Raw genomic sequence first — 27,214 nt, forward strand, 5'->3', positions numbered from 1 at the left:
TGTTAAGCTAGTTTTAGAGGTATCCGCTCTCAAAATTGGAAAAAAAAAAAGATAAAATCAGAACAGCCACCACAGTAGCGTCTCCAACAACGCTTCCAGGCCCTAGTGAACACAGCTATTGCCTTTTCCTACCTGTTGTGTCCACATAAGAACTCTTAGCCAGCTGTGTGGTAGCCCTTAGGGATTTGCAAATATGGAGGGTTAGCAAGAGACAGTTCTGCTGTATTAGCTGTCTCTGGTATAGAGCAGCGCTCCTTTGTTTCATGGTTAGGATTGTCTGATTTGAGGGCACCGACACACACACACACACACACACACACACACACACACACACACACACACATACACGCACACACGCACACACACACACACACAATAAAATGCACACACACCTGCACACACACACACAAACACACATTGCACACCAATTGCATTCAAGAGCACTTCGTCGTAGCCTGTCTCAAAATCCCTTCATTATTCGCAATGGCGTAATGTCAGCCTGTCTTCCCCATGACGATAAGTAAGGAGTAAATGTAAGCTGTTTCATTAAGTCAACACAGAAAGTTTTGTTGTCACAGAGTGAGGACAAGTTGACAAGCACACTATTAGACACACACGCACAAACACACACACACACACACACACACACACACACACACACGCACACACACACACACACACACACACACACACACACACACACACCACACACACACCCACCCACACACACACACACACACAGGGGTGTGCTTGAGGACCCCACTGCAGTGCTAAGAATGAATACATTTCACAACAGTAACCTATAAACTGTTTGGATAAACATGCTATTCAAACTTGGAGTACTTCTCTCTCCATTCTCCCTGAGAGTCAGAGGGCTGGAAGGATTCCTCATGCCCTAGCTTGGTCTTATCAAGAGACACACCCCACAACAATGAAAGTTTAATACTAATAACAGCTTACGTCGCCATGACAAATTAATCAGCTTTATTCATTTATGTTATCCATAAATTAACTCAAGGACCTTTGCAAGTGCTGCATTAAGATGTTAATACATTATATAATATGTATACCGACTTCAGTTCTGCCGAGAACATTGTGTGTGTGTGTGTGTGTGTGTGTGTGTGTGTGTGTGTGTGTGTGTGTGTGTGTGTGTGTGTGTGTGTGTGTGTATGTGTGTGTGTAGTAACGGCACATAAATCATTTAAGTATTTCTACCCCCCATGTATCCAAGGGAACAATGGTGTGAATAATAATGGATTATTCAGCAAATATTTCTCATTAAACCCTCACACTTAATCTCAGCCAAAGTCATCTCACTCTACTAATCTTTGAGTGCAACTATAACAAGACACTTGTAAATTGTTAATGGCTCGCGTAAAGCCCCCACTGACAGCGTACGCCCATGCCCAATTTGACGCATTATTCCTTTCTGTTTGAGGCTTGTGCCAATATGTCCCGAAAACACATTTCTTTGTGAGGAATTGTCAGAAATTAAAACAATGCACACACTGGTGAATGCTCTCCTGTTTATGTTGATCTCTCCATGTAGATGAAACTCTCTCGGCAAAAAGGACATGCATGTGTAACAGCAGTTCCTTAACCTGCTTAATTTTGCGGTTTCATTCTGAGTGCTGTCTCAGGCCATGAACAGCTGGTCAGAGAGGGCCAGAGAGAGAGCAAGAGAGAAAGAGAGAGAGAGAAAGAGAGGAGAAGCTGGCTAATTAATTAAGCTGTGGGCCACAGAAATTCATTTTGCACATAAGCTTTGTGACCACAAACCATAGCCCCTGCGCGGTACTGGTTGAACAGCTTCAATTAAACATGCTGTTTAAACAAATATCCACAAGCTTAGAGTAGACCTCTCTGATAAATAATGCATGGGCCGCAGGAGGGGGGGTGATGAAAAGTACTGGGAGGTCTTCATGAATCCATTCACAGTGATCATATAGCCCAAAAACAAAATGTGTGCTTGTGCAGAGTTCCACCTATTGACAACAACAATTATATTGTGCCATCTTAATAGCACGAAAAAAGGAAAGCACCTATTATTTACAGGAAAGAGCAGGCCCACTCCGCAGCAGCTAAAGCGCCTTTGATAGCGACGGTGTGTGTGTGTGTGTTTGTTAGTATAGGTGTGTGTGTGTGTGTGTGGGTGGGTGTGGGTATGTGTGTGTGTGTGTGTCGGTTTGTTAATGTCGTCGTGTGGGTGTTTGTTATTGTCAGTGTGTGTGTATGTGTGTGTGTGTGTGTGTGTTTGTTAGTGTGTGTTTGTGTGTTTGACAACAGGTCAGTGAGCACAGGTCAACAGCCTCCATGCTGACAGGCCTCCCTCCTGTGTGGGATCAGCGTGGCGCCATATGGCCGGGTAATGCTGGAGTAAACAGGGTCTGGGGAGCTCCAGATGTGCTCCACCCAGGGGCCCGGTCCACATGCCAGTTCCCACTGGCGGTGCCAAGGAGCTGGGAGGACACCAGAGAAAGCGAGAAGGGGTGGGGGGGAGAGGGGAGGGGGGGAGAGGGGGAGCCGTGGAAGGAAGGAAGGAGGATGGGTAGGGGAGGGGCGGGGCGGGCAGTAGTGGTGGAGGAAAATGTATGTCAAAATAATGTGCCTCCAGGAAGCATTATATAAGTCTATTAAGCTGTCACTGTCTAAAGAAACCACGCATGGGGGGATACAACCTTTGTTTGTGACAGCAGAAAATCCATTTTTCATGTTTGCTTCATTGTCAGCTAGTGGAGAGCCTTTTGTTCAAGAGCAGACTGGACGTTTCGTGATCCTCCGCGCTTCACTCAGGCTGCTGAAAGGGATCCGTGCAGGGACTCTGAGGGGATATTTCACTCCCAAAGTCAAGCCAAAGTGGGAAAAAAATAAACAAGAGCCATTCCCCGGTCGTGTGAGGACGTGCTGAGTTTTAATTGTGAGACACTGGCTCAGATGTGTGCCAGCGGTTCACATAACGGTGTGAGCAAACAGCAGCACCAAGAAATCCTACGCCACCATCTATTCTACTCTGGGAAAATAATCTATTCATTCATTCCTGAGATGAGTTTAATTTTTTTTTACTGACTACATATTTTGTGGTTAATGTTACACTGCCAGTCCTATTTACCGCAGTGGTAAATTCGTATGAAACTTTCATATGGGGCATTTACATGCGGCCTGGGTGATTAAGTAATGCACTAATGATGTTTCAGGCGTTGGGCTGTTACCTGCCATCATGACAGTGACAGAGTGTAGGTTTATAGTGAGAGTGAAGTCGCCCTCAGCTGCCACTATCCATTTAACTCTCTGTTTCTTTCCAATTCCCTGCAAACCACCTCCCCTTGATTTAGAACGCCAGCAATGGGACCATTCCTCAGACTGGAAATAGACAGGCCAGTGCCAGGGTTCATTCCCATTCAAAACACTGTCATGCCTTTTAACAAAGAAGGAACATAACAGCTGTGGGTGTGTAAAATCTGATGGTTTTGGTGGTTGATACATAAAGAAAATAGCCCAGCTCCAGTGAGCGCAACATGGGTGCACAACCAACACAATTTGCCCCCTTTTGTGCACTGTTCACGCTGCTTGCACCAAATAAATACCGGCAGCACCTTATGAATCATACCACGGCACAGAGCCTTGTCTGCAGCACAAGAGCAGAGAGCCGCCAGGAGCACATTTGGAAAGTGGCAGCTTCCCATCTCTAAGTACATCTGCAGGGGGACAGAGAAAGAGGGCCCCCTCATCCAAACCGCCATTGGTGGCCATTCAATGCCCCCAACGAGCAAATGGACTTTTTTTCTGTGTGTGCTGGGTGTCTGACCTACATCACTTTGTGTCTTTGTGTCTTTCTCCTTCAGGAAATGTGCAGATTGGTGCTGGATCTAAGACAGACGACCAGAGTACCAGGATTCTCTGTTTCTCTATACACTGCTTTCTCTGCCAAAGGTATTTGTCTTTGTGTTGGTTTTTGTCTTTGTTTAATAAACAATATATACCCTAAGCCCTTACTCTGTATTGGCAAGAACACAAGTGATCTCTTGCCTCTCGTAATCTCAATTTCCTCTCGCTATACCAGTCACCGTGAACCCATGGCATTTCACAGGCTTTAATGATTGGCCCAATGGTCTCCAACCAATGGCCTTCTTGCTACCAATTCGTGACCCGTCAACCCCAATCCTGCCACCAATCCAACAGGCACACAACACATGCACAGAACAAATGTCCCGGTGTCAAAGTCAATCCGGACAGGCATCCCCTTCCCTTCTCATAAAAGTGGCGTCTCATTTATCTGGTGGTGACGACAGGCACTCTACGGAGAACCAAAGACCCGGTGTTTACACCCTCACCGGCACAGACTCGCAGAGCATCTGAATCTCCCAGCAAACGACAGTGTTACAAACATATGTAACATACGTGTATGCCTGGAATAACTAATCTTCCTTCGAAGGCGGAGACGTTTTCACTCAGAACGTACATTGTGTGTTAATGTCTTGAGTGTGTGGTAATCACAAGAAGGGCGGTTCAAGGTTAGTTATTGAGTCCTGAAGAAAGATGTCATCCCTCATGAAATGATGGACAGATATCTACAAGTGGCATGAATTTATTAGAAAAACGAGTACAGACTAAAGGTACCACGAACACAGACAGATCTGGCGTCGTCTGGCACACCTATTAAAGCCTCTCTTTGTTTTTTAATGATGATTATATTTATTCTTCTACACCTGTGAGGATGATAATGACTGCAATCTCTGCCTCACTGTGCTCAGTTTGCCCGTTTTTTCCCACAGAAGAAAACAAAGCCTATCAGATATTCATTGACAGACTCAAGGTGAAATCCTTTTGAAAGACAGGGCCTCGTCTGAATGTTGTAATGCCTTTCTGAAGCTCACTTGAAAAAATATATCAAATATATATATATGAAAATATAAATATATTATGAGTTGAATAACATTATCCAGTCCTGATGAAACAAATACAGCACCCCCTTATCCTTAACAAGTATAACTTCATTTCACTGGTAAAGGTAACTTTATAATAATCATGGACATACCTCCTACACACTCACAACAAACAAGACAAACATTGCAATTGAAATGTCATTTTCTGTCATTTTCTCCACGGGAGAGCCCCCCGCGAGGACTCACCGATCATGTGGATGCTGATCCTCCCAGGTCTGGTCCCAGGCTGCTGCTGGATGGTGTCATAGAAGGTGCCCTGACCAAGCTGAACCGCAGTCACACTGACCCAGAGACACAGGCAGAGGAGCCAGGACATGACAGGACACATCTGCTCAGGGCCAGCAGAGGGGGAGTCAATAACAAGTAGATCATGTTGCCCACCTCACACACACACACACACACACACACACACACACACACACACACACACACACACACACACACACACACACACACACGCCACAAAAACACAACTATGTACACCCAGGGGCATGCACACACACAAACACACACCTATGTACGCACACATGCATACCCACGCACCAACACAGACACAAGCATTAACAGCTGTCCGAAAATCAACAAGCAATGGAGGTGTTTGACACGCTTCGCCGGAAGGATACCTCCAGCCTCTTACTGCTGGTGGTCCTCTGGCCACCTAACTGTTTCATTAGCATGACTAACCATGCTGGCAGTGCTGCTCAATCTCTCCCTTGTCTTCTCTCTGTGAGCCCCAAGGCAGTGTTTGTATATATATATATATATATATATATATATATATATATATATATATATATATATATATATATATACCGATCATATATATATATATCCACGTGAAGGCTATCCCTAGGGAGTTTTTTTTCTATGCAGCAGAGATTTCCCATGACCCCCCAAACCCATCCCCCCACCCATCCGCTTTAAAGCCCCAAAGTAAAGCAAAGATCAGATTTCACAGGGGGCTGTCTGTCGAGGCTGGCGCTGTCACTACCAGGATAATGTGCTTGTGACACAGCAGTAACGGGAACGACAAAGACCTGCGAGGGATCAGCGACATGCCGATTAGATAATCACATTAATAATGTCCCCGAAGAAGACATGAGAGAGGAAGGACAGCGACAGCAAGGTAGCCTTCACACTGGAGAATGGAGACGAGATGTTAAATACACCCATTCCTTATAGTTTGACAGCTAATAACTTCCTGTGTGTTGCCAATGGGTAGGAGATTGATTAACTGATTATTTTCATCTTTCATTTTATTCAGTGGAGTCTTGGGCACTCAGGTTTAAATGTAATGTCATAAACATGTGATGTGTTGGTAGGACATCCTTTCTGGGATGGGATCAATTCAATTAAGGGTCAATTGAATTGAGAAATGTGCATTAAATGAATATGAACATGATCCATTCAAAGGGTTTTAATAAACTTGATTTATTTATGACACTTTTTTTCCTATACGTGGGTTGCACACTAAACAAAAAAACATAAATAACACACACAAAGCTTATGTAAATAAGCAAAAGCTTATTTGAATGTGTGAATGCATTACATCGATCTATCTCAGCTATTGAATAAAAAACATTTTCCTAGCTATCACAGATGGAACATTGCCGTACAGTTTACACCAAACCATTCATTCAATAATTCATCCATTCATTCATACATTAATTCATTTATTTGCCAACATGAACGTGCAGAATTTAAAGAGTTCTTTTTACCAAAACAGGTTGACATTTTTCCACAAAATCATTGTTTTTCTTCTCACACAGACAAACAGTCTTTAATATTGAAAAAAGTCTTACCTGAAAATCCCAAGACAGCGTTTACAAATATCTCAACAGAGTGATGTAAATCCAACCATGTCTCTGCCCGTTGATCCTCCTCAACTCAGTGGATGTGTGTCGGAGAGGGGAAACTCCACTGACCGTCCCTCCCTGCGCCCCCACTTTGACAACAACCCGCACAAAGACAACCCGAGTGGGTCGAGTGGTACAAGAAGAAGCAGGAGCAGAACAAGATATTTACAGCACTTTCAATTCTACCTTTTGAAATATCACTGGTGGTGCCCCCTCCTCCCTTGAGGAGCTGCCGACACTGATACAGAAATCCTTTGCCCTCCCTTCTCCTCCTCGTGCATTGACGGGCGTGTGCGCAGCGCTCCTTAATGAACTGTAGTGGAATCTCTGCTCCCCGCTCAGCCGTCCGCGTGCTTCCATGGAGGGTCTCGAGCGTCTGAGCGTGCGGCTCAAGCCGCGTTCCCTTCAGTGCGCACCGGTAAGTAACGGATGTTGCTCCACAGCGCGCAGGCTATGTTTGTGTGTGTGTGTGTGTGTGTGTGTGTGTGTGTGTGTGTGTGTGTGTGTGTGTGTGTGTGTGTGTGTGTGTGTGTGTGTGTGTGTGTGTGTGTGTGTGTGTCTGTGTGTGTGTGTGTGTGCGTGTGTGTGCTCCGCGCCCTCACACTGTAACACAAGTCCTAGAGCCAGCCCGCTTCTACATTACATTACACACTGCGTGGGGCGAGAGTCCACCTGATCATTAGCTTCTCGGTTAAAATGCAAATCAGTCCGACTTGCACGGTGCGCAGAGCGACCGAGCTGAGGGGACATTTTATATTTATTTCATCATTTCTTTCTTCTTCTGATTTGACGGGGGGGGGGAGGGGGGGGGGGGGGGGGGGGGTTGATTTTTCTATCTTTGCATTCTGTATTACCATGTTGCACTCATACATCCATGGAGAAAGACTATAGAATACAAAAAGTACTTTGATGGGTGGAGTATTTAGAATCTTGACCAAAAACACATGTTCTTGAATGTTACAAAACACTGTACAAAAAACCCCAGAAATTAACAACAGCAAAAATCTAAAAAGCAAGCTGCAGTACAATGTGAGTTCCCAGGAACAGAGGACCGGTGTGTCTTCGGGACTGGAGTGCAAAACCACGACAAGACAGGGAAGAGCAGAAGCAGTGCCGGCCCCCTGCCCCCGACCGGGGGCCCCTCCACTGAAACCAATATTCCCGTGCAGGCAGGGACCTCATCGATACGGGGGGGAGTGCTGGGAGATGAGGGGAGGTGACAACGGCCAGATGTGAAATTAATCCGTCTATCTGAGTGTGTATGTGTGTCCGTCCGCCCGTCCCCGGCACATGAGCTCAGAGTGCTTCTCCTCTGGGCCTTTGTGTTACGGAACACAACCCAAGGCCGTCTCACACTCGCTGCCATCAGCAGAGCTAGCGGGGACTTTTGCATTTTTTATTCCAATTTTTTTTTTTTTTATTGACACGAGTTTCCAGCCAGCGACGTGTGCCCAAAGTGAGGCTGTGGCCCTGAGCGTCTCAATCTCTCCTCAAATCGTGAGCGGAAAACGGTTGTGTGATCGCCATGCAAAAATAGACGCTTTCTCCGTCCAAACGGGCGGGGAAACGGTTGTGTGACGGCAGTAAATTGCAGGGCAGCATTATCTCCTCTCCTTTGGTGAAGCATGGTCTGGTGTACCCTACGCTGGAGGAGATAAGGAAGGAAACGTTGAAGAACCTTTTCCTAGCATTTGAAACATTTTGAACGTCTCTTATCACGGCTGCTGACTTCGTTACTTCCGGGTCACTGAGTTAGCAACCTTCCTAAGCAAAAAGGGACCATTCGAACTCAGCCTGAATGTCTTGAAGAAAGTGTTGTCTGGTCACCTGCTCGGCTCAAAAGGCGCCTGACGACCGCTTATATAAAGATAGAGGAGTTATTTTTATCTGGAACATTGTCACAGTGTACGATTTATAGCTTTCGCAATTAAAATTAGAGATAATTCACGCCATTATCTCAACTAGAGTTGAGCGTGTTGCGCGGCTCAACCTCTAGTTGTAATTAACAGGGTTAATTGTTCAATGGAAAGTGTAGCATACTATGCATGCAAATCAATTATTGAATAGCTTTTACTGTTATTCAGGGCTGAAAAGTGCATTGACATTTTAAAATGCAAGGCAACTACTATTGGTTAGTTGAAAATAATAATCATCATTGAGATTAAACATCTCTTCCAGTGTCCTGGCCAAGTCAGGCAGCAGTAGCCTACAGTCACACATAGCATACACACAAAACATAAGAAAAATAAAACAACTAAAAAAGTCTGCAGGGGGGAAGGGGGATATCAATATCGCAAGACATTTGGGGAGGCTCAAGGAGGAGCGTAATATTAGTTTGAGCAACAAAGTGTAGTCTTGTGTTGGTCTCTATAGACATAATTCACCGTACTGTGTTATTGACATGTTTTCGTTGTGTTATAGGGACACTCTCTCTTTAAGATCACGTCAATTGTGTGTTGATATGCCGGTCGGTGCAATGTTTGAATTTAACGGTTTTTATATGACAAAATGAACGACCTGCCGTTGCTTGTCGAGGTGAGAAATTGTCTCTTCCCTTTTTATTGCAATTTCTACAGTCTATAGACAGAACATCTTACCTGGGAGAGTTTGTCGACGGCGGAGCCGTTATGTTTAAAAACATAACGTCTTACCTGGGTGAGTGTCGCTGCGGTGTGTGCGCGTACGTGTGTGTTCTTACCTGCGTGTGTGTTGATGGCGGAGCCGTTAAGTTTAAAAACATAACGTCTTACCTGGGCGAGTGTCGCTGCGGTGTGTGCACGTGCGTGTGTGTTCTTACCTGCACGTGTGTCGATGAAGGAGCCATTATGTTCAAAAACATAACGTCTTATCTGGGCGAGTGTCGCTGCGGTTTGTGCACGTACGTGCTTGTTCTTACCTGCGCCTGTGCCGATGAAGGAGCCGCTAAGTTTAAGGGTGAGTGTCGCTGCGGTGTGTGCGCGTACATGTGTGTTCTTACCTGTGCGTGTGTCGACGGCGGAGCCGTTATGTTTAAAAACATAACGTCTTACCTCGGTAAGTGTGTCGCTGCCTTTGTCTTGACGTGCGGTGTGTGCGCGTGCGTGTGTGTGTGTGCGCGTGTGTGTGCGTTTCCGTGTATGTTCGTGCGCATGTGCGTGTGTGTGCGGTGTGTGTATGCCGTGTGTATGTGCGTGCTTGCGGTGTATGTATGCGTTCGCGCCTGCTGTATGTGTGTGTGTGTGAGCTGCAGGCTGCTTGGCGTCTGCGCACATGACTAACTTGAGTAACTGGTGCGACAGGCCTGCTATTATAGTAGTAAGATGTTAACTTGCTCGAACACCAACAATGCTACGTCTCCAACAGTTCTTAGAGATGGGTACAGACCTTGAACCTGTATGTGCTCGTCCAAAACAAGCAACGATTTGATGTGTGATGGCTGAGAGGGATGTGAGCGTATTGAGCCTTTTGTGTTAACAGAGGAGCTATTGAATCTAGATACATCTAAAGTCAGAATCTAAAGACTTCTTTCGCTTAAACAAAGCCAATAAGAGAGCCTCACCACGACAGACTCGTACATTGGAATGAGAAGCTACCATAGATGTTTGGGTTGTGTGGTGCAGCTCCACAGACTTGGTGACTGACATTTGGGAAACCCAACCCTTCGAAAAATAAAAAGGTTTGTTTTCAGCGGGTTGCTGTGTGTGACCTTGAGAGTTCACAGAAGGGAGGAAACGACAACATCTCGCTCAACTTCCTTCTTGGTGACAGCTGCAATAATTCAACCTTTGACCTTTGGGTTATGGCTGCCATCACTGTGTGCACACCACTCCATCCATGACCTCCCTTCGCAATTGTTTGGAAACAAGTGCATTATATGAGTTCTCTGTTTTTAACAGGTGAGGCTGCTCAGCCCATGGCTGTGACCCCGACATGCTTCAGATCATGTGCGTCAGCTCAAGTGCGTCAGCTGAAGCTCAGATAGCATTGACATTTTGAAAGTCTAAATGTCTCCTTGAAAACGAAACAAACTCTAGTTTTATAGCATGTATAGTAATGGTAAAGTATGGTTCAGAACACCAGAAGTATAGTATAATACAGCATTGAGTAGCACACAGTGTAGAGTACAGTGTAATGCAGCATTAGCCTTGGAACCAGACAGATCTGTGAGCTCATGTTTAATTTGCCCTGGCACATGCTTCTGGCCCCCTCCCGTTCAGACAGATGTCCACCAATAGCAGACGTTTGTCTGATGTGGGGTGGGTTTGATACGATGACTTTTTAGGAGCGACATTGAGGCATTTTATAAACAATCAAGATGGCGACAGCTGATTTGTCACACGTTTCTTTTTTCTCTGAATGGTTTTACGTCTCTCCAATTGCGCCTACAGCCATTTATGTCTGTGCCCGCTGGAAACGCCCCTTCAATTTAAATGAGCTGAGAGGTTCTAGAATAAGTATTGAATAAGTATATACAAATTGGTCTGGCAGTGTCAGGCCAGTAAAGCACACGAGCCAATCAAAGTAGAAAACTCAATGAAACATGGAATGGAAACAAGGGAGAATTGTATGAGTCAATTCGGCCTGTTTCTAATCTATTAAGTGATACACTGCCCCAGCAAGACTCTTCAAAATAATATTCTTACCTGAAAGCATGCCCAAAATGTACCACCCACTAATGATTTTCACATGGTTGTTCCCTCGTCGCATGTTTGAAGGAACACTGCAGTGGAAATTAAATTTCAATTGGTGGGCCCAGATATGGCATATCAGACTCACTGGCTACTTCACAAGCCATTACAGGCTTCTTGCCTTCCTTTCTCTGTACAAAGGATATTTATATTCAATACCTCGACTGAGGGAGCTTTCCCCAAAGGCATGTTTTTTTTTCATTCTGTGTTAAAACATTAAAAACAATAAACTAATAGAGAGAGAAAGGGAAGGAGGGCGAGTGAGAGAGCGCTAATGACATGGCCCCAAGATAAGACATTGGTATTTTGTGCCAGGGTTGGTCAGCACAGAAAAATGTCAATAAATCATTGTGCTTCGCTTCAAGCTGAGGTTGTGAGCGCTTGTTTCTGTGATATGCCGCGGGATGAAACATGAAACATTTTATCTTTTTCTTTTTTTTCTTCCCTTTTCCCTAAGCTAAGCCTAGTCTTGTCATAACAGCCAACTGAAAAGGTTTCTGTGCCCTAAAAAACACATGACATTTCAGGATGATATTAATGCTGATTACAGCGACACTGTGCCCACTGGGATGATTGGTATCACGCAGAGAATGTCATGCTACACATGACAACGGACATAAAAACGAGGCTGCTTTTATGCATATACTTTAAGCCGTTGAAGAAGGAGCACAAAGCGGTTTGGGTGGATACATAGGGGTGTTTTGTATGCGCTGGGGTTCACACTTTGAAGAAGAATAGGAAAATAGTCAATATTAATTATTTTCACCTAGATATTTTAAAATTTTTATACCACAAATTATTATTATAATAATAAGCTTATATTGAAACAATTATTAGCAGCATTGGAAATAAAAGAGAAGGGATGGGGCAATAGCTTGTGATGGTGTGAGGTCAGGCCAGTTCCCCTCATTGTTGACATAGTGCAAAGAACATAAATCATTGGGGATAAATCACATTCCAGGAAGGTGGAGTAAAATGATGAAGGATGCCATTCAGGTCATTCATTTACATTTTCCTTTCTTTATTCTTTTACTCAGTGTCTTTTTCCTTTGATAGATTCACAGCTTCTTTCCGGAAAGGTCAACGTTAAAATAGCTGGTATCTTCTCTATTTGCATGAGCCACTTCCTGTGCTCAGTCAAGTAAGAAATGAGATTGTATTTTTTTCATGAAAGGCAGAGTGAGAAACTGGCCTTTGAATCTCACTTCAGTAGGGTATTAATATCTAAGTGGGTGGAATCTGATCAAACTAGCTATTAAAATAAGAAGAAATCTTGGAACTTGATGTTTTTTCAATTTACCGGTGCCCCCTTGCGTTTAATGGAAATTGAGCGGCTCGACTTTAACATCGGTTGATCTTAACATTTAATAGATTCCATTATATGTTTGTCTTGGATAAGAGTGAGGAATAGTTCACCAAGCAGAAACATCTCATTAACTTCCCAGACACAAACCCTGCAGCTCCCAAGGTGCGCTCTGGGCAGAGCAGACACAGATTAGAAACACTAGTATTTGCCTACAAACCCTCTCACCTATAGAATAGGACGCCTATGCAATATTTGATTGTTTCTGCAATAACACATATCTTGAAATTGGTAATAATTCTTTTTTATTTAACTAATACTGAGAGAGTTCCCTTGTTCTCAAGTGCAATATATCCAAATGTCAGTTGGCTGTAAGTAGTATAGCAATATCATGCAGGAGACAGAGACAGATAGGTAGATAAGTCAAACCTGTAGTTGTTCTCCCGGGCCAAATGGGTGACGGCCGTCTCCATAGACAGCAGATGCTGTCGCCTTCTGGCTCTCAGCCGCGACGTTTTATTCTAGTAACTATCTCTGTCTCTCTTGAGATTGTCCATGGTAAAAAAAAATGGCACTCTCGCATGGCATTCAGGTAGAGGGAAAAACATGGGTTTAAAAAAGTGTTTCCGTGCCTGGAAGAATGTAGTGGCTGTGTGAGCAGTCGACTAAGCTAAGTGGTTGCCTTAATTATGCCTGAGTTTGAATCGTGATTTATTTTGTGTAAACCTTCTTGAGAGTAGCTCAGACTGGTTTTTACTTAGGACGCTGCTCACCTTTTATAAATGTATATTAATGATTCATATGCTATTAACGCTGAACGTCACTCATGTCACGGTATATGTCATGATGCATCATGAAATGAGAGCTGCCAAGACATCATTAAAAAAACATGTTGGTGATGTAATGCAACTGTATGCCTTTTATACGTACATTGCCTGAAATTAAATCACGAAGTGTCCTTGAAGTGCCGTCCTCAAAAATAAACAGTGGGCAACACGTGTCTCTTGTCAACACATCACGATCACTATCCTGTACACACACACATGCATACACAGGCACACACACACACACACACAGTCATAAAGCCTGTGTAAATAAATGCTTTTCTTCTCTGACTGAGTGTCAAACCGAATGCAGGTCTCGCTTTGATCGTTATTCGTCTTTGTAATGACGACAGCACCGTGGAAAAGCCATTTAATACCATATAATCAACGCTCTCCTTTAAAACCAAGCTCAGAACTCGCGGTGGAGGGGGGAACAATTTTGATTTGTACCGCTGTCTTCAATAACATTGGCTGTTGGTGCCAACGTAGGGAAGGTGCGTTATGTGAGAGGAAATCAATTAGGGCTCTTTGGTGTCATTTGTCAGAGTGATGAACATCTGTGTCAGGCAGCCTGGCATTGCTCGGTTCTGTTTTTCCTGTGTACACATAGATTATAAGGATCCTTCCATTTAAAAATCCCCTCTCCTTGCACAGTCAGATGAACTCATGCAACCAGTGATAAGTGTGCCTGGTGGAAAAGCACTCAGCGAAACCAAACAAGGGCACTACAATATATTTGTCATTTGTAATATAGTGCAATGGCAGGCTTTCTGAAACTGATTTGATACTGATTTCCAGAAACACTTGAACCCTTAATATTCTGTGCACTGGCTGCCTGTAGATGCTGAAGTCTGAAGGTGTGATTGGAAAGGTGGAAGATTTTAAGTTCACAGTCATTGTACGCTCAAAGGCTGTTGAGTAGACCAAAGGCCCCTAAAAAGCGGTCAAATAATGACCCAACCCATTATTGCAGAGGGAGTTTCTCCCACTGTGTAAAATATTTCACAGTAGGCTACTTATATTTTTAACAGCTGAAATAGGTCTGAAAAGAAAGGAACACCATGTACATAAGACTAACAAGATTTGAAAAACAAGGTTTACAAATGACGTGGACCCATTTTGTTTTGAATATATTTACGGGTTAGGAAACATAATCCTCAAAACTGCAGTTCTTCTCATCATCCATAACTGATATAATAGGGAAATGAGTCATATAAAACCCACAACTGTACATCTGCGCCCGTTGAGAGAGGAGGTTGCATATCAAGCTGGCTGGCTGGAGTACTGCTGCGAACGGCTCCTGTGAGGATGGGGGGGGGGCCGAAAAGATTTTTTTTACCCCGCCAATGGAAGACTGAGTCAGGTTTATGGCTACGGGGAGCAGAGGGTGGCCTTTATTTCTGTGAGAAGAATCATTATTATTGCCCTGCAAATTCATGGCTTGCTTCTTGAGAGAACCTACGAGCAGAGTGCCTGTCATTCCTCTTACCTCTCTTATACATTATTAATAAGTCGAAGGCCCTATCTTCCACTGTACTGTATGCTTCTGCCATACGTCCTCAGTGGAAACAACACTGAAACGTATGCTGTGTTTGTGTTTTCTGTTCCTTGCCGTATATGCTCGCGATGGGGTTTTTAAGATGTTCTCTCAATTATGCATCCCTAAGATCCTACGCAGTTGTAAAAACAGACCTACTTTGACCTTGTCAAGAATAATTACACATTACCTCCAACATGCTTGCTACTAAGCATGTTCAGATCATCATACAATAGATACAAATATCGCACAATTTTGAAACAAGTGATCTGTAGAAACATGAAGGAGATGTCAAGCCGTACCTATCTTTCATTTGGAATTCCCATTAGGGTTAAAGATGCAGGGGAAAACATAACATTTTCTTGACGGATTGCAGGTGGATTTGACGATAGATGACGAGCATCTCCATGGGAAGACATGCTTTATTGCCTCCAAAAGGAAAGGGATTTATGTTGATTCTCTGTTGATTCCTCTGCTACCGTTATTGGCAGCTGTGTACTAGCATCTGGCCTGGGTGATGCTAACTTCTTGCTTTCACTGGTCACAAGTTAACAAGCATTTTACCATTTAGTCATTTAAGGGATTCCTTCATCCACAGTGGTTCACAGTGACTTCAGATTCATGTTATTAAGAAGCAATTCAAAGGTCAGTCATTTTGCTCAAGGATGTTTGAAAGTAAGCTGTGGACTTGAATGAAACCAGGTCCCTAGCCACTCTACACCATCCTGCCCATTATTGGAATTTTTTGCATTATGACCCCGAAACAACATACAGACAGACAGTGTGTGTCTCTAGGATAACGGTGAGGAATAGTTCACCCAGCAGAAATATCTCATTACCTTCCCAGATGGAAATCTTCCGGCTCACAATGTGGGGTATGGGAAGAGCAGTCACACAAGAAACAGAGTGCCCTAGAATTTAATTACCAACCTGTATGCCTACTAAATGGTATATCTATACAGTGTAGTTCCTAGAAAAACACAGTTTTAAAGTGGATGTTCTTCAGAGCTACTACCAGGATATTATCTTCTTCGCTAAGGTGCTCTATAACTATTTTCCCTTTTACATTCTAGGTTGTTCCAAATATGGTTATTATAATGTAAGTATTGCATTATATCAGATATAAAACTGATTTACCCGGCCTCAAACACTAGTGATAATATTCACGTCATACACATTCATATTTTAATCATTTTATTGTTTTGAAACTGTTTTGAGACCCATTGAGACTAAATTTTGAATAAAGGCCTTACAAATTAGTTTGATTCCCCTGAAAGTGTGCTAAACAACAAGTGAATATTCATATTGACACATCAATAATTGACATAAAAATCTATTACTCAGTTACACATGAAAACAAAATTGTGAGACTAATTGCATAATTGTGGTGTGCTTCACTTAATACTTCAACCAATTAGTGAATTCAAAGTTGATGTTACTACCATAAAGAGCAACCACACAGAGACATAATCTGATGTATGGAGACCTAATAAGCTTGATTGCAAATTGAAGAAAAGAATGGGATATTTTCGCTGATGCAACACGGCAGCAACACATAACCTCCTCTGACTGAAAACTTGTCACTGGCTCATTTCTCTATGAGCTGAAAGAAAGTTAAAAAAAAGTACAAATAAAAGCAAAGAACCAATGCCCATGTTGCTGCATTAGAGTAGCAGTAGTAGTTTTTACCTGCCGTCATACCAGAGGAAGTAGCACATAAACACTTGGAAAAACAATTAGGGCTCTATGCGAACATGTATGCGAACCCCACGGAACACACACACACACACGCACACGTGTATGCCCACAAACACACACACACACACATAGACACGCGAGCCCTGTAATCAAGGCACTCTGGCACCTGGTACATTCAGAGTCCTGTTTTGTGCCTCCCACGTTTTCGTTTCTTCTACCTTTCCTGTTGCTTCTGGAGCACCCATCCCTCAAGCACCCTTCAGTCCCACAGCAATCATCCCATTTAAACGGCCATGAGGGGCGGCCCGTTGTAGCGGTGTGTATGTGAGGGGAGGTACTTTGTTATTCCATACCGCTGTCTGTAACTCCAATTATCCTCTTCACTACCCAATGATCTGTTAATATTCATCTTGTGTGTGTGTGTGTGTGTGTGTGTGTGTGTGCGTGCGTGCGTGCGTGCGTGCGTGCGTGCGTGCGTGCGTGCGTGTGTGTGTGTGTGTGTGTCTGTGTGTGTGTGTGTGTTTGGACAAATTGTGATTCATTCTCTTTTGGAGATGAAAAACTTGGTTTTTCAGTCAAAGGCACAATAAGCAAATTAATAAAACCTCTCTCTCTCACTCTCTCGCTCAATAATGAGGGAGAAAGAGGAAGTGAGAGAGAGAGAGAGAGAGAGAAGGAGAGTGAGAGTTAGAGACTTCTATTCATTGAAAGTGCAAACTTGAATATCTGGATGGTCTCACGAGGCTAGCTGCCCAGTGCCACATACTAGAAAACACTAAAGCCATTACAAGGGTTTAATTACTGTAAATTGCACACATATAAATATATATATACAAGTTTTCATTTCACAATGAATATCAGTTTGCCCTAACTGGGCATTAGCATGTGATTTTCCAGATATGAATGCAGCTTCACATTGTGCAAAAAAAAATTCTGTTTATCTTTTAAGATTGTTATTCAGTTTATTCATGGTAAAAACTGTTTTGGTCGCTGGGTGGACTGGTAGACCTTCGTGGTGGTTTATTTATTATTTCTTTGCCAGATTTAGGTGCTCTTTGTTCTTCATTAACTGAAAGCTCTCAAGGCAAGCAATGATTGGTCTGAGCATTTGGTAATTTTTGGGAGAAGCTTTCAAAGGGCTGGAGGCCAGCCTGATCTGCAGAGAGAGACTGTGTGTGAACCCGCAGGATCAGGATGGCCTCAACAGGCTACTGGGCGGGAATGATGGGGTGAAAAATGAATTCAAGTCAAATGAATCTATATAGCGAAGTAGAACTGACCCAAGGATTCTTTACTTATGGATACTATCATACACAGGAAAAAGCTTTTCTTTTAAAAAATATGTAAATCGAAACCACAAACACAAAATAATAATAATAAGATTGTGTGGCCTCATTGCATCTGATACATTGGAGGAGTTGATGTCCTTCTGACTCGAGGCTTGGTTGAACATGTGTGCATATCATACTGAACAACAAATTCCCAAATAGCTAAGCAATATTGCAAGCAATAAAGGGTTCATCTGAAACTAATTGGGTTTTTTATCCTGACAAGTGAGCGCTACACCGGGGTGAAGTCAGTCTGGGGTTTGTAGAATGACCCGATGTCTCCGTGTCGTGGAAGACCTATCAAAGATCCCTGCTCAAGGAAACGGTGGAGAACATACTAATACAACTGTCGAACGTGACTCCGAGAGTACCTTGAATAGTCCATGCAGGTGAAGCAAATCTACCTCATTAGTCTCAGCGTCGGGTCTGTTTGATTTATTCTTCGGCGCCGGGGACGTGGATGGGCGCCCACTCGTTGGCTCGGGGCAGGCACCATGACAAAAGCAAAGCAGTCTCGCTAGCTTTCGCTGCCTACCCTTTGGCATTAATCATCACGTCTCACCCCATTTACATTTTCAGGCAGAATGGCCTGTTGCTTTCGACAACAACAAATTGGCATTTCATGCAACTCTCTCTTCTTCAGGTGCATCTCTAAACAATTTGTAACTAATGAGACTGACACAGACTTAACCTAATGAAACCCTTACATTATCAGAGCTTCTGTTTAGAGGTTTGCTGTTGCTGTTGTTGTTGTTGTTGTTGTTTATGCCCTTTTAAATCAATTTGGGCAGTGCCAGTTGTCCATGCAGCCCTGTATTTAAAACATGGAACGGTCACTTACATATTTGGTATTATAATGTTCATGTTTTATTGTAGCTAGAGCTTATCTGGCTCAATCCGGCTGACTTCAACATGAAACCCAGCCTTGTGGCCAACAGCCCAAAATAGACCTATTGTGGCATATTAAGTTCGAGCGCGCCACTTCCATATTCACAAAATATCTTTTTTTTTTCTAACACATATGTTATCAAGACTTCACCAGTCATTTAATGCAGAGACTTCAAGTTTATTTCTTTTTATATATAACTGAGGAAATTATCGACAAAGGGGACGGTAGTTGTATGAAAGAAGTTCTTTGTTGGAAAACAATATTTCATCTTTACATACCCATTCTGAGCTTCTTTGTTATGTTCCCACTGAATCGTCGCAGTCCCCCGGTCGTCGCCAAAGCCCAGAGCTTATTGCCAGCCGGCACAGACACAACCGTGTAATGCATCCCTGCTCATGAGATTCCAATTGAACTGACTTGTATGTGGGGGGAAGTCTATCGAGAGGTACTTTAAGACATGATGAACACTTTATTATCGACGCCCACCGTGTAATCTCGGTGTATCTATAGGACTAGACGTCCTTTGACCGAACACCCCCACCCACCCACACCCAGCACACACACACACAGACACACACACACACACACACGCACACACACACACACACACACACACACACACACACACACACACACACACACACACACACACACACACACATACACATACCATATGAATGGAAACTAACTCACACACCTCCAGCCAGCTTTAGCGAGCACGGTCGTCACACTCAACAACCTCATCATGTTGCTCCCAGACTGGGCAGACGCTGCCCTTGAAAAGCACAAAAAATATAAAAAAAACACCTCTGAGGACACGGATTCGCTCGAGCTATTGTGATGCTGACTCAAGTCGGCCACACCGCGCGTGTATTCAACGCGGGCCTTCCTGCGCATAGGGGATAATGAAGCACGCCCGCAAATTCTGTTGCTATAGCTAAGACGTGGCGTCCATTGTTATCCACCCCTCTGAAGAAAAATGATAAAACATTCTTGATTAAATCAAGACATTCATGAGTGGATGTTGATAGCGTGGCTAGCCCTCGCATGCTATTAGCATTCCTGCTACGTTCTTCCCTATCCCGCCTCATGATGTGCTTAATGATTCTGCCGGCCATCGACAGACCCCAACGCATGCCAGCCAATGGAAACATAATCCCTAGTATTACAAGTCCTCTGATATGTAATTACACAGATGTTAGGGTTGAGATGGCTCCTGCCATCGTGTTGCCGCTGCCCTTTTTTTCCCCCCTCGTTTTGAGGCACGGACAAGCCGATACGCCTGGCTCGCTCCTCTAATTATTATTTTTTTGCTCTTCTCCCTTTTTCCACGGCCAGTCTCTGTGTCATACTCTCTAGTCGGAGCTGTGGCCCGGGGAGTTGGTCCCTAAAGACATGACACTGGCTGTCTCGTAGGACTGTAAATAGGCAGCGGGCGGCAGGCCCAGGTCAATCACGAGCTCTCCAGGTTCACAGCAAGGACTCGAGGAATATAAAGCTGAGACAACGCCGCCACTCAAAGTCAAGCCAGTCACACAGTTTGAAAGCCCTGATAGGCCTTCAGTCTGTCAGGTGTAATGCACTGGGGTGTGTATAATGTATACCCTTAAGGGTATATTACACAGCTCGATAGATGGATATAGGATGGATCTCATAATCAGAACAGTCAAATAATATTATTGCCAGATTCTATGTGGTAGCCTGAACAGTTTGATATCTATCTATCATCTGTCTATCTATCCATCTAAAGATGCATGGACGGTTTGACTGGCAGACAGACAGACAGACAGACAGACAGACAGACAGACAGACAGGCAGAGAGAAGAAAGCTGTAGTGAAATTGAGAATAGTATTAGGAAGAACAGATTTCTTCTTGTATTACATGCTTTGAGCAGCCCCAGTGTCTCCAGTCACACAGGCTTTAGTAATTGTCTGTATTCAGCAGATAAAGAGGGGAAACAATGGTTTTAATGCGCTTGTTGCGGGAGCAAGTCCAACAAGCAATGTTTCAGAGAAAGCCAATTGTTTCCTGTAAGGCTGAATTTAACTTGAGTGACAGATCATAAGCATATTGGTCTGTGACTGACCAATATGCTTATGATCTGCCACTCAGTGGTGCTGAATTGTTCTGCGTATGAAAAATGGGCTAAATGTGTGTCGGGACGATTATTCTACGACAAAACAGAACACTTTGCTCAATTTGGCAGGAAATAAAGTTGAATCACTCTAAATGATGTGTGGCGGCTATCTCATTTAGCCCTTAACTTTGCCTTGCTTCTCAATTTCATGAACCATTGTGAATGAATCCTAATTGAGTGGTCGGGGGATTCTGCAGCTCTTTGTTCTTGCATTGGTTCAAAGTGCAGCCTCGCTCTGTTTGGTCCAATTTTTAGTCTTGATGTTTCTTTGTTTCAACTCAATGCCATTGGTCTGAGCATAACTGCAACATTTCTAGTAGATAACGGCTGACATGATTTTGATTATTGCTTATCATTGCTTATTGCTACATAAATGGGCTACCTAAGAACATATCTGTATTTAGTTTCAGCGTTTCCTAATTAAACTAGGTACATTATTTCTCTGTTTAGGGACATGTCATCTCGGCATAGTCCCACTCGAAGACACTAGCACTAACACTAGCTCTCATCTGTCTGTGTTCTTGGTGCCTTGTTGTGGGATGTCTCCTCCAAATGGTTAATTGATGTCATCTGCCCTCTAGGGACGTGTTCAGGTAGCGCAAGAGCCTTAGTTCCTCCTCATCTTGCGGCTCAGGCCTCCACACACACGACACCCGCATCCTTAATTACACCCATAAGTCGATAGCAGTCACCTTATTGTGTGTCAAATGTAGCTCATTAACATAGCGCTCACGGTTAATCTTGTGTATCACGGAGACAGACTCTGCAATCAGGAGAAACGCCACCAGGGCCCTGACGCTCTCCACTCTGGAGAGGGTGATTGAGTCCTTGAAGGCTCCCTGGATAGACTGACATGGTAATTTATCCACTGACTGGTGGAACATTTTAACACCGCCTACACGTAGTACTACGGCTAAGATATAGGCTACACGGCCGTGCATTTAGACGTCCTGCCAGTCCAGATGCCACTGGCCCCCAGCGTGTGTGATGGGGTGACAGCTCAGAAACCACTAGTCCTAGGCAGGGGGACTGGGGGCTCCACCGCACAGTACAGTTAACTCCTGAATCTGGAATATGTTATAATAACACGGCATCGCCCTCCGCCGGAGCATAAACATCGCAAGCCTAGAGATTAGTGCCGCTGCTGCACCGCGCGTAAAGACGATTAGAGAAGATTATTAACAAACATGTTGGATTAGACGCCGCAGCATCAGCACCAGCGACTACTTTCCCCTGACATCCCAACTGTGTCATTAAAACAGTGTTACACTTAGTAAAAAAAAAAAAAGACAAATGTTTGCAACTGATAGCCACGCAGTGAAGGGGTTTTGCTTGATCGGCGTCCACCAATTTACAATTTACAGTATTTACCAATTTAAAGACTCCAGATAGGATGGGGGGGGGGGGGGGGGGGGGACGACTATCTGAAGTCTTTAAATTGGTTCAGGCTGGGGTTTGGATGTTGCCCTGCTTCACACCAGCTTACGGAACATCCTAGTAGTACCTATGGAATTATAATTAGTATTCGTTCTGGGTTGCAAGGCACACCCTATACTCGCCTGGCTGGCAGGCATTCTTTTGCAATGAATGTGCACAATTAAATGGATTTTTGACATTGTGTGTGCTTTGCTTCCCGATATGCAGTTTGCATATGAAAATGTAAAAGTAATTTCATACAAGCATGGAGCAATGAGTGCTCATGGTAGTGGTCACATTGCTTTGTAGGGGGGTTTGGTCGGCGCACTGTGGCCCCGGATTCAATCTGCTGGGTCTCAATTAACGTCAGATACACTGGCATCAGCCACAGTGCAGGACGATGATTATGTACAAGCTGTTCAGTAAGTAGTTGATACACAGATTATGGGAACCAGCCTTTTAATTAGGGCCCTTCGCTTTCTCCGTACAAGTATACAGAGTAAACCTAGTCATGCATGCGATTAATACACGCCTTGACTTGATGTTTTGGGCCAGTGTTTGACAAAAGCAGTATTTTAATTAAATCTGATAACAGTTTCAAGAGGATTCAAATTAAATCACAACGTCTGCTGCCGAGTTTCTATTGAACTTGATGGTTTGTCTCATTATCGATTGTGTTATTATCACAGATTATAATGAACACAATAACTCTGAGAAAGAGGTGTAGTTTCACCAGCCCCAGCCTCAGCCACTAGGACTGTAATCTTGTAACCTTTGTTGAAAGGACTGCTGCTGCGAAGCGCCCTTCTCCACATGTGAGTGGTTCATAAGCCCCTGACTGTAGAGGGCCGCTCTCTCAGGGAGACGCCAGAACAAAACCAAGATATTATTATTTGTTTCAATATTTCAATTTCGAGGCAAATTACCTATTGTTGTTATATTAGTAGTAGTAGTAGTAGTAGTAGTAGTAGTAGTAGTAGTATTAGTAGTAGTAGTAGTAGTAGTATAATAATTAGTAGTATAGTTTACAATGAACTAAAATGTACAAGAAACAATCTTTATCGAAATACTAATGGATAACATTTCACTCTCTTCTTGGCATTTTAAAAAGGGAAACATAGACTCATTATCTCTCTAAATCACAGGACTCGAATGCAAGTATTTATTGCCATCTAGTGGTGAAATAGTTACATTTTGGTTCATGTTGTTGTTTTTCTGTGGGTGGTTTTACGTCAGATCTATGTTTTACATGAATTCAAAATGTAAGTAAGAAAAGCAACCCACCGGCCGGGGGAGTGGGGGCTCTTTCACACTCACACAAAGGCTGTTACTCTACTGCTGACGTTTCTAAACAATTTATTTAATAACTTATAACAAACTCCACATATGTCAACGTCAACATATAAACACGCATGTATCCACTTAGGTTCCCCTTCCAGCGTAAAGATTCAGGATGTATCCTTTATTCAGTGTCTTCGCTTATGAAATGTGTTTTCACAGTCGAAAAGGACAAGACACACAGAAAACATAACTAAGAGACAAACAAGAACAAACAGGAAACACGATGTATAATTTAGAGTGTGCTGGGGCGATGCTGGCCGAGGGCAGTTCTTTCCAAAGAAAGCGTTCCCTCTAACAGAATAGCGCTGACAACCTCTGGCAGGGTGGGAGGAGGGTAGGAGCAGTAGGGTGAAGCTTGGGCTGGGTGAAGAACAATGGTGAGTGCTTTGGGGGGAGATGGTGGAACATTTTAAAAGTGACACGAACAGGAATGGTACACCTTGCAGTTTACCCAGGGCTACTGAATAAAAGCTGAATTTGTTCATCCACATATAGTTTATGACATTACGATAGCAGCAGCCAACATATTAGCTTACGATTATCATGCATAATGTATCACCCTTGGGGAAGGCCAATATTGAAACATTTATATTAAAATGTACGAATTATCTATTTTTTTCTTTTTGTAGAAATGCAATCAATATGTTCTTATAGAAGCTATGTATATACATGGTATGAGAGTGAATGATAGCAGAATGCATGTAGGCCTATACCAGATAATGGATAGAGTGATGTTTAATTGGGAGGCTGTTCATTACTAGAGCCGATTCATGTGGTCAAATTAAAAGGACTGACTTGCCATATCCCAATAAAATGTATCCTAATGTGTGCAAGCACAGTTCGATAGGCTGATGGATCAACCTGAAAGGTACAGATATTGTGTTTATCGATTCTGAATCGGCCCAACACCCGGCAGTGCAGCATCCATACTCACCAGCAGGTGGCGGTATACGCGGATCATCGCATTGTGTTGTTACAGCGGCGAGCAGAAAAAGAAAGGTGACGTTCGTTACGAAAGTAACCTGCAAACGCACTGGACCAATACCATACAACCATTGTTGGTGTTGTTGCTGAATGACTTCTTCGTTCGTACAACACACCATACATTGGCATTGCTTGAATTTACTTTAGGTTTAAGTTGGCTGCTTAATTGAGCGTTTATACCCTGAATAACACTTGTGTAACCATTGAAATGTGTTATAACTGACTTGTGTAAGGTGTTTTGTCATTGATGTTAACCGCCTCATCTGGCAAGACGTTGGTCGTTTAAGATTCGGTTCAATATGTTTCATATGCTTCCCAAAGCACGGATGCCAATGACATTGGCATTAGCCAGAGGAGTTCCTTCCTTGGCGAGCTGCAGATCTCTCTGCCGCCATCAGAATCGGACCTTCTCGACGCAACAATCACTTGTCAGGGTAAAAAAATACTGGTTTACAACACACTTGTGTATTATTTATTTATTATTTATTTACCCCCTTACTGAATGACAATGGGGTAAATAAATACGGCAGTATAATGATTATAATTGTGTATAATGATTATAATTGAGTATAATCATTTATTCAAACCAATTGCAGGTGTTGTACGATGGACTTTGTCCCATTTGTGTGACAGAGATACGGTTCCTCCAGTATTATCAGAGAAACAAAGCAGAAAAAGTCACATTTGTTGACATCTCACTTCCTGGTTATGACGGAGGAGAGTTCGCAGGGGTCAGCTACGACATGGCCATGGATGAGATGCACGTGATTGATGAAAGGGACCAGGTGAGCATCTTCTAATTCATAGGGCTAGCAATGCATTTGATGTGTGTATGTAGACACTGCACTGCATGCATTTACGTAATTATAAATTATAATCACAAAATCAAACACAGTTTATGTAACACATTTTCTATTTCTGTTCACTCTGTCAGAAGAGATGGAGAGCATACTGTATGGTCTTTGCAGCAGGACTTCTAATTGGTGTAGTCAGTGGAAATTATGCTGTATATACTTACCATTACCTTCCTGTGAACTCTGCAGGTACACCGTGGGATCCCAGCGTTCTCAGTCATGTACGGCGCCGTCGGCCTGGGCTGGTTGGGGCGCTTGATGATGTGGGCCCCTTTGAGGCCCTTGATGGACAAAAGCTACGCCATCTTTGCCAGGAATCGCCTGAAGTGGACTGGACGTGGGGATGAGTGCCGTAGCGGAAGCTGTGCAAAGAAAACAGGTTGATTGTTTGGATGGCAGTTCGACTATTTATGGGATGGATTTCAAAACTGCTGGGCACCTGGCACTAGATGACAATGAAGGTTGGAAAACAAGCTCAAGTGTCGCAATGAAATGCTAGCAAATGTGTTTTTGAAGGAAAGCATTTTCAAGAATGACAACATTTACAACAACACAACACCTGATGTTGATTATACAGTGGCATTACCTTGGCCAACACAGAATGTAATCCACACCTTTGTATGGTTTGTGCAATAAAAACGTCAGTAAAGCTTTAACACGAGTGACATTATATTGCTTACGCAATAGCTCTATTGCATACACAGTACAGTGGGCCACACCCCTTTCAACTCCTGTGGACATTCTTGTGTCGAACTGACCTAAGATCTATAAAATAAGATGCTGGTGACAGATAGTTTCTTAGAGACATTGGAGTAGAGGATGATTAATAGAGGGGAATCAAACATTGTTTCCAAGAAACACAAGGGTGGCTCTTCCAGGCTTGTCCCTGTCCTGTAACCTTCATGGGAGAGGCACTGTGCTGGTGTCCTCTGACGCCTGCGCTGGGCCTGCTGGCTTTCAAGACCCACAACTTGTTGTCTTCCCTAATATTAGCCCTGTGCTTGTGTGCTGTACAGTCAGCCACGATGGCACATGACCTTAAGCTTTTGTTTCCTTGCACGGCATTGGTCAGCCAGCAGGGCTGAGGCGTCCACCCCTAAGCCAGTTTAGCCAATTCGATTAGAGCTCCTCTATGTATAGCAGGAATAGCAAAACACTCTAGTGTCAACATGCTAGCTACTTTAGTGGAATTGTGTACAAGACGTTAAAGCACAACAAACTGGCTAAATGGAAGAATGAACAATCATGATTGGTGCAATAGAATAAGGTATGTTTTGGGCTTAGAAGTAGTTTACATAGATAATGATTTTATTTCCATATTATTGAATCTGTAAGCCACCATAGCTGTTGACCTTGATCATTTTAATGCAATTCCTGTTTCAATGTATGGTTTCTTTAATAGCTTTGCCACTATTTAACTTTATTTTCTTTATTTT

At 43.4% G+C, this 27,214-nt stretch overlaps 2 protein-coding genes across 2 annotated transcripts in view; one reads left to right on the forward strand and one right to left on the reverse strand.

Moving 5' to 3' along the window:
* LOC307079352 (chemokine-like protein TAFA-1) overlaps window positions 1-6,822 on the reverse strand; it is a 19,238-nt gene extending 12,416 nt beyond the window's left edge. The window contains exons 1-2 of the mRNA XM_079741618.1: window positions 6,746-6,822; window positions 5,130-5,271 (exon numbers count right to left, since the gene is read on the reverse strand). Coding sequence (XP_079597744.1) covers window positions 5,130-5,271 — 142 coding nt within the window. The 5' untranslated portion in view covers window positions 6,746-6,822. The remainder of the gene's footprint in view (window positions 1-5,129; window positions 5,272-6,745) is intronic.
* An 18,138-nt stretch (window positions 6,823-24,960) lies between these two features.
* LOC307079353 (uncharacterized protein) lies at window positions 24,961-26,468 on the forward strand. The gene is made up of 3 exons (XM_079741619.1): window positions 24,961-25,358; window positions 25,521-25,709; window positions 25,968-26,468. Exons 1-3 carry the CDS (start codon window positions 25,224-25,226, stop codon window positions 26,160-26,162), a joined length of 519 nt encoding a protein of 172 aa, XP_079597745.1. The 5' UTR covers window positions 24,961-25,223; the 3' UTR covers window positions 26,163-26,468.
* The last annotated feature ends 746 nt before the right edge of the window (window positions 26,469-27,214 follow it).

This window comes from Pollachius pollachius, assembly GCF_949987615.1.
Source record: "Pollachius pollachius genome assembly, chromosome: 8".
NCBI classification, from domain to species: Eukaryota; Metazoa; Chordata; class Actinopteri; order Gadiformes; family Gadidae; genus Pollachius; species Pollachius pollachius.